A 9,317-nucleotide genomic window follows, 5' to 3' on the forward strand; every position below is an offset into this window, starting at 1 on the left:
CCACAGACTTTGGACAGTTCATAGGTACATAATATGTTCCACATACTTTGGACAGTTCATAGGTACATAATATGTTCCACATACTTTGGACAGTTCATAGGTACATAATATGTTCCACAGACTTTGGACAGTTCAAAGGTACATAATATGTTCCACATACTTTGGACAGTTCATAGCTACAGAATATATTCCACAGACTTTGGACATTTCATAGCCAGCGCTTGTATAAAGCAAAAACGAAAACAAAAAAAACTGCCAACGAATAAAAAGTGTGACCTTATATTCTGGTAGGGGGATTGTAAACAGCCTTCTCCTGGTTCCGCCAAGGTTTCCTTGTGAAGGCTGAGCAACGCTTGCATGTCAGATGTTATCTGGGATTTTTCTAGTAAGAGCTGTCGCTGATCAGCTATCAGACCGTTTTTTAAATCGTTATTTTACAGTTACACAAGTATATAATTAAGCCTACACCTTACACCTCCTAATTCCGATCTATTCCAGCTTCTACGTTTCTCCTATTAGAAAACATTTAAGTCGACGAGCAGAAAAAATACACAGCGTAATTCCTTTGTGTTGAATCACCTACAAACATCATTGTGTCCAATGTTAGAATTCTAGCCCTGGGTTTTTGAGAGAAATGTTTCTAACAGTTATTATTGCCTTAATTTATCAACACATGTAAATAAGGTATTCAAGTTTAAAATTTTTGAGCAAAGCTACGCAACGGCATAGCTGTTCCCCAATTTTAAATTGATATCCTGGAGAGAAGACAGCTAGTCAAAAAGGACCCACCGCCAACCCTTGGGCTACTCTTGTCTGATCGAAAGTGAGATTTTACCGTGATTTTTATAGCATTCCCACAAACCCAAAGTCATGGCACAAGGCCACGCTCGGCACCTGTAATTAACAAAACTAAACAGGATGAATCTTACTCTATCTAGCTTTATTTCCTTTAAAAAAATATCACAGATGTATTGTTTGTGTTTAACTCATAACTAACCTAACATTTAGTGGTGTAGCCTAATTCATAATTAACCTAACATCCAGCAATGTAGCCTAACTCATAATTAACCTAACATTTAGTGGTGTAGCCTAACTCACAATTAACCTGACATCCAGCAATGTAGCTTAACTCATAATTAACCTAACATCTAATGGTGTATCCTAACTCATAAATAACCTAAGATCCAGTGGTGTAGCCTAACTCACAATTAACCTGAAATCCAGGGTTGTAGCCTAACTCATAATTAACCTAACATTTAGTGGTGTAGCCTAACTCATAATTAACCTGACATCCAGCAACGTAGCCTAACTCATAATTAACCTAACATCTAATGGTGTATCCTAACTCATAAATAACCTAAGATCCAGTGGTGTAGCCTAACTCACAATTAACCTGAAATCCAGGGTTGTAGCCTAACTCATAATTAACCTGGCATCTAATGGTGTAGCCTAACTCATAACTAACTTAAAATCTATCAGTGTAGCCTAACTAATAACTAACCTGACATCAAATGGTGTAGCATAACAAATAATTAACTTGACATCCAGCAATGTAGCCTAACTCATAATTAACCTAACATTTAGTGGTGTAGCCTAACTCACAATTAACCTGACATCCAGCAATGTAGCTTAACTCATAATTAACCTAACATCTAATGGTGTATCCTAACTCATAATTAACCTGACATCTAATGGCGTAGCTTAACTCATAATTAACTTAACATCTATCGGTGTAGTCTAACTAATAATTATCCTGACATCCAGTAGTGTAACCTAACTCAAAATTACCCTGAAATCCAGGGTTGTAACCTAACTCATAATTAATCTGACATTTAGCGGTGTAACCTAATTAATAATTATCTTGACATCCAGTAGTGTAGCCTAACTAATAATTAACCTAACAACTATTGGTGTAGCCTAACTCATAATTAACCTAACAACTAGTGGTGTAGCCTAACTCATAATTAACCTGACATCAAGTGGCGTAGCCTAACTCATAATTAACCTGACATATAATGGTGTAGCCTAACTCATAATTAACCTGACATATAATGTTTGTTACAACGTTGTCTTTAATAACGGAAACGTGTTTGTTACAACGTTGTCTTTAATAACGGAAACGTGTTTGTTATAACGTTGTCTTTAATAACGGAAACGTGTTTGTTACAACGTTGTCTTTAATAACGGAAACGTGTTTGTTATAACGTTGTCTTTAATAACGGAAACGTGTTTGTTATAACGTTGTCTTTAATAACGGAAACGTGTTTGTTACAACGTTGTCTTTAATAACGGAAACGTGTTTCTTAGAATGTTGCTTTAATAACAAGAACATGTTTGTTACAACGTTGTCCTTAGTAACGGAAACCTATTTGTTAGAATGTTCTCTTTAATACGTGTTTGTTATACGCGACTTAATCCTGACTTTTAACAAGAATAACGAGTATGTGTTTTAAACGATTCTGATTTGAATACCAGGAACTACTTTTTATGTCTGAGTCATGCACGTTTCCTTTCTAGAATAACTAGAGTTACATTGTATTGAGATATGGCTTTGGAGTAAAGTGAACAGTTGGTATTAACACACATACGCTAGGACTAATTACTGCACCTGTAACTGACGATGTGAAACAGAGCGGGGGTGGGGGTAAGAAATGTTACCCCACGATGACAAAGCAGGTTTAAAAATGTTTATTTATCAAACGTTGCTTATCACGCTCTTTAATGATATCGAACTAGCTTCCATCGTGATGTAAAACGTCTTAAGCCTACGAAATGTGGTAACATGTCATTTTAGGAAGGAGGCCACCGGTTGGCCCTATTGTAGCGCTCTAGATTTCGGCGCTGGCGAGCCCGGGTTTGAATCCGTGCAATATCACAAAATATCCCCCTCCCCATTTAAGCTGCGACTGTGTTATAAGAGCGATGGTAGGGTGCTATTAAATGGGTGCCTTTTGTCTGGTTAATAGTTCAATGGGAAATATCTTTAGTAGTAGAAATACAGGCATTTTTGAAAATAATTACAATTTACTGATAGGACAAGACACGAGTAAACTTCTTAAAATTAATATTCGAGAATCTTATCAAGCTCAACTTCAAATTCCCGTGCTTTCAAAAAATAATTTTACTAAGTAATATTATATTTAAATATATATATATAATTATTTCTTTTACAACAAACTCAAAAGTAAATCCGAAAAAAGCGCATATTCTACTACTTATAATTAACGTATTATTAATTATGTTATTAATGATAATACTACAATAGAACTTCTCGCGTGAAAATGAAGTTAAAATTAGTCTGTAGAAATTCATTCTGGTATTTAAACTTACGTCAGCTTTTTGTAAATCTTCGTAGATAATTTGGCTTAAGTACAAGTACTTGAAATCAATGGTTTGTTTGTTTTTTAATTTCGCGCAAAGCTACGCGAGGGCTATCTGCGCTAGCCGTCCCTAATTTAGCAGTGTAAGACTAGAGGGAAGGCAACTAGTCACCATCACCCACCGCCAACTCTTGGGCTACTATTTTACCAACGAATAGTGGGATTGACCGTCACATTATAACGTCCCCACGGCTGAAAGGGCGAGTATGTTTGGTGGGACGGGGATTCGAACCCGCGACCCTCAGATTGCGAGTCGAGCGCCTTATCCCCCTGGCCATGCCGGGCCTAAAATCAATGGAAGAACACAATGCCACCTATAATATAGCAGATAATAACGTCGACAGGAGTCTCCTGAAACAAGTAAACATTTCTGGGATCAAAGACCCGATTAAGCCTTACTGCTGGTAATTTACCATTCGAAATTTCTCTTCTTCACGGATTAGAACGCCAAAGGAGACTCGTGTATAGTTATGTACTCTAAAGGTCAACCAGCGCGAACTCTCACCGAGAAACTGCTGGTACTGATTGCTAGGCTTAGTCTCAATCGGCTCCTGAAACGCGTCACTTTACGTAAACAAAACTTCTTATAACGCAGGTAAAATACGACGTCATTTCAAGATCACACACATAAAAACATGAAAAACGTCATATTCAGTAATTTAGACGTTGGCGATAATAATTACAAAAATAAAATGCGATAATACCACACACACACACACACAAACAACAACATAATTTGAAGCAGCTTCGATTGGTTTGTTGTTAAGCGCTGTGCTACACAATGGGCTATCTGTGTTTTGCCTCAAGAGTTTCGAAACCCGATTTTTTGCGTTATTTTACCGCCATCAAGATACATCACTACTAATGTTTTATTATCACTATTTACTCAATGTTAAAAGTAACACCATTACAGAGTAAATTATTCCCACAAAGATACACATATTTGTATTTTGTTAGTTAGTTGTTAAGCACAATGTTACACAAGGGGGGTGCTATCTGTGCTGTACACACTGCAGGTATCAAAACTCGAATTTTAGCGTTATACGTCCTCGGGCTCATCACTAAGCCTTATATCTTATTCACCAAACTAAATATTTGCCCTGTACATCAGTTTACCAACTTACTACAAGAAAAAAAAACAGTGATATTTGAAACATGCTATATTTTATTGGGTAAACATCTGTTTCGAAACCAACATTCAAGCTGGCACGTTTCATATTTGATCCAACACCATTAAAACAAAACCTAAACCATCGAGCTCCTTTAGAGCGAGTCTTACAGAGTGGGCGTGAATGGTTCAGAAGATGTCCTAATGCAAGAGATGGATGTACACTTCCGCAAGATGTAACAAACGTCCGTGTTGTTTATCGTTCTAGCTACATCCAAAATGAACGTCTATTTCTCGTGAAAGTTAAATGTCCGAAAGAGAAATTTATGAATAATTTTGTAGCACTAACTCGCCCCCCTAGTGGCTAAGCGGGTAACTATTCGGACATTGCCTACGAAACCCCAAACAATGTCAAAATGCACGATATCGGTGTTGGTTGTTAGGTGACTCGCTGATTTGCATATACTCACACCTCAGTAGCACAGCGTATCATCATTTTTTTACTCAAATACGTTTTTTACAGCTTGATATATTTTTGTAATTTTTTCCCGCTATGCCTCGCGGCTAAATACCTTCTGACTGAAATGTTTTTGTAAACAGCTTCACATGTGAAATATTTAGACGGTTACTGAGACAACGGGGTTGTTCTAATGTGAGTTACTTTATAAAATCGTCATCTCAACACACTTTAATACTGAAATTCTAATAAAAACACCTCGATAGTGAAGTAAACATCTTACTGTAGAAATGTTCATGTAATACCTCGATATTAGGCTACTCACGTAGACATCTTACTGTAGAAATGTTCGTGTAATACCTCGATATTAGGCTACACACGTAGACATCTTACTGTAGAAATGTTCATGTAAATACCTCGATATTAGGCTACTCACGTAGACATCTTACTGTAGAAATGTTCATGTAAATACCTCGATATTAGGCTACTCACGTAGACATCTTACTGTAGAAATGTTCGTGTAATACCTGGATATTAGGCTACTGACGTAGACATCTTACTGTAGAAATGTTCATGTAATACTTCCATATTAGGCTACTCACGTAGACATCTTACTGTAGAAATATTCATGTAATACCTCGATATTAGGCTACTCACGTAGACATCTTACTATAGAAATGTTCATGTAGATACCTCGATATTAGGCTACTCACGTAGACATCTTACTGTAGAAATATTCATGTAATACCTGGATATTAGGCTACTCACGTAGACATCTTACTGTAGAAATGTTCATGTAAATACCTCGATATTAGGCTACTCACGTAAACATCTTACTCTAGAAATGTTCATGTAATACTCGATATTAGGCTACTCACGTAGACATCTTACTATAGAAATGTTCTTGTAATACCTCGATATTAGGCTACTCACGTAGACATCTTACTGTAGAAATGTTCATGTAATACCTCGATATTAGGCTACTCACGTAGACATCTTACTGTAGAAATGTTCTGTAATACCTCGATATTAGGCTACTCACGTAGACATCTTACTGTAGAAATGTTCATGTAATACCTCGATATTAGGCTACTCACGTAGACATCTTACTGTAGAAATGTTCATGTAATACCTCGATATTAGGCTACTCACGTAGACATCTTACTGTAGAAAATTTCATGTAATACCTCTATATTTGGCTACTCACGTAGACATCTTACTATAGAAATGTTCGTGAAGACACTCTAATACCGAGATATTAGGCTACTGACGTAGACATCTTACTGTAGAAATGTTCATGTAAATACCTCGATATTAGGCTACTCACGTAGACATCTTACCATAGAAATGTACGTGTAAACACTCTAATACCGAGATATTTACCACAAATACCACTGTTAAAAACCCTGTCACGATCAGGCGTACATTTCGTTATTAAATAACTTGGGAGCTGTTGGAAAGATTGAAAGCAACTTAAGCAACTGGTTAGGTCACACCCTATTGTCCGTGTATTATGGACACGGACATGTCATCTTGAGAGCACTTAATTCTAAACGTGTAAAATATACACTTCTAATATCATACATGTGTAAAATATACACTTCTAATATCATACACGTGTAAAATATACACTTCTAATATCATACACGTGTAAAATATACACTTCTAATAACATACACGTGTAAAATATACACTTCTAATATCATACACGTGTTCCAAGAGTAGTAAGATACTAATTATTAATTTACCTGGTTCATATGTTCCAAGTGTAGTAAGAGACTAATTACTAATTTACCTGGTTGATATGTTCCAAGTGTAGTTCCACTTTCTGTTTGGCTTCTTTTATTGTCTCCTTGTCTCGATGATGAAATGGCGTCACTTTATAAAGGCGGGTTAGGAGCAACGGATATCTTCATTTCACAGAATAAATAGATATTAGGTCACACTGCTACCATTTACCTTTCAAATGACAAGAGTTAATGAAATAAGGAAAACAATTTAAATGCTGTATTGCCACCACAAACATGTACTTGTTTTATTACTATTATGTTACGAAACCGTTTCTCGCAAACACTACAAAAGAATGAATTGAGTGTCTTGTAATACGTTTTGTAACTATCCACGAAACATTTGTGGAAAATGACGCAAACAACAATCTGGCTTACGTCATTCACTTGTAACAATATTCGGAAATATGGCGGCTGTTACGAGAAAAACGACAGTATTTTTAAATCAACAATATTTTCCCAAACTATTCTAAGGTTACTTCTTCACACGAACAATAATTTCTTTACATTTTTCAACCAGCTTCTAGAATACTCTTCTCGCCATCTTGTGAGCAAATGAACTTAAATCGTTAGATGTCTAAATTTATTTATTTAAGACACACTCATCTCATTGCCTCGTATCCTAAGAACCATTTCACAATTTGTTCTCAAAATAAAACGTCTCTTAAATAATAAACACGTAAAGTTATTTGTTCTCAAGTGTGCTGGAATGTTCTGCTCAGAAAACTAAAATAAAAAGTTGTTGAAATAATAAACATAGTTCTTCGTCAGTTGTGACGAAAAAAACGTTTCATTAAACACTGAATACAAACTGTGGCTCCGAGTATTTGAGGTGATACACATTAAAATGTGTTATATGTGTTATAGTAATCACTATTATTTTTCTTTAAAGAAAAATATATTAAAACGCTTAATGTTGCATTATTGACTCCACCCTAATCGCTCGCCCAATAATTTAGAAAACGCTGTGGTACGAATTCGACCGTGTTGGTGGGCAATTCAGATTCCACATATCGAAAGTTAAATTATTTTATTCAGAATTCAAAAATTGGAAAGTTTTGTTTGGGAATTAGCCCACCAAAACGTTTCCCTGAAACGTTCACAAAAGTATGATATAAAACCTTATAATGGTTAAATAACATGAAGCCTCAAAATTCATCATGGGTGAAACAAACATACTTGGTAACTCTTTGAAGAGGGACTATGAGGAAAAAAGACAAACATACTTGGTGACTCTTTGGAGAGGGATTATGAGGAAAGAAGACAAACATAACTTGGTAACACTTTGGAGAGGGACCATGAGGAAAGAAGACAAGCATAACTTGGTAACACTTTGAAGAGGGACCATAAGGAAAGAAGACAAACATACTTGGTGACACTTTGAAGAGGGACTATGAGGAAAGAAGACAAACATACTTGGTAACTCTTTGGACAGGGACCATGAGGAAAGAAGACAAAGATACTTGGTAACACTTTGGAGTTGAGCCATGAGGAAAGAATACAAACATACTTGGTAACACTTTGGAGAGGAGCCACGAGGAAAGAAGACAAACATACTTGGTAACTCTTTGGAGAGGGACCATGAAAAAAAGAAGACAAACATACTTGGTCACACTTTGAAGAGAGACCATGAGGAAAGAAGACAAACATACTTGGTAACTCTTTGAACTGGAACCATGAGGAAAGAAGACAAACATACTTGGTAACTCTTTGGACAAGGATCATGAGGAAAGAAGACAAACATACTTGGTGACACTTTGAAGAGAGACCATGAGGAAAGAAGACAAACATACTTGGTAACTCTTTGAACTGGAACCATGAGGAAAGAAGACAGGTTCATTCGACGAAGAAGAATATTTTCCATTTGAGAGACTCTCAGGAAGATACGTAGCAGCTCCTTTTCTTTCTCCAGATTGTGGAGCAACAACGACGACGGACCCTAAGAAGTAAAAAAACATAAATTTAGAAAATATTCTAAAATTACTTTTGATTTTTATGGCTTTTATAGCGCAATAATAAGGTTTTCACAATGACATATATTTTTGTAATTTTCCTCAATATTTTTCTTTTATAGAAATGTTATTGTAAAAACCTTCATGATAAAATATCAAATTGTTAATTTTTATTGAGACAACGCTGAAATGGTGGTGTTAATTACCTTAGTGGTGAAGTATTTCATATAAATATATTTTAATACTGAAATGTTCATACATAGCACCTCGATATTGGTTTGTTCATGTAAAAACCTCGACATTGCAAAAGAGGAATAGTTAATTTTTTACTTCTTAGTCTAAAAATTCATTATGCAACGTTACATTTTAAAATCATGAGTGAGAACTAGGGCTTAAGAATTCATTACAGAACATGCTGAACAGCTATTTGATACCGTTTCTGTAAAGGTTCCAAGTTAAGAACATTACAGAACATGCTGAACAGTGGAACCTTTACAGAAACGGTATCAAATAGAGTTAAGAACATTACAGAACATGCTGAACAGTGGAACCTTTACAGAAACGGTATCAAATAGAGTTAAGAACATTACAGAACATACCGAACAGTGGAACCTTTACAGAAACGGTATCAAA

General features: G+C 35.8%; 1 protein-coding gene across 2 annotated transcripts in view; it reads right to left on the reverse strand.

Moving 5' to 3' along the window:
* LOC106476380 overlaps window positions 1–8,667 on the reverse strand; it is a 16,173-nt gene extending 7,506 nt beyond the window's left edge. The window contains exons 1-2 of one of the 2 annotated variants that reach the window (XM_022380267.1): window positions 8,526–8,667; window positions 6,741–6,855 (exon numbers count right to left, since the gene is read on the reverse strand). In XM_022380267.1, the coding sequence (XP_022235975.1) occupies window positions 6,741–6,855; window positions 8,526–8,596 (186 nt within the window). In that variant the 5' untranslated portion in view covers window positions 8,597–8,667. Of the gene's footprint in view, window positions 1–6,740; window positions 6,856–8,384; window positions 8,416–8,525 lie in introns of those variants that run through there. The other variant, XM_013937041.2, reaches the window with a different exon arrangement.
* Window positions 8,668–9,317: the final 650 nt, after the last annotated feature.

Source organism: Limulus polyphemus, unplaced genomic scaffold (assembly GCF_000517525.1).
Source record: "Limulus polyphemus unplaced genomic scaffold, Limulus_polyphemus-2.1.2 Scaffold10427, whole genome shotgun sequence".
Lineage (NCBI taxonomy): Eukaryota > Metazoa > Arthropoda > Merostomata > Xiphosura > Limulidae > Limulus > Limulus polyphemus.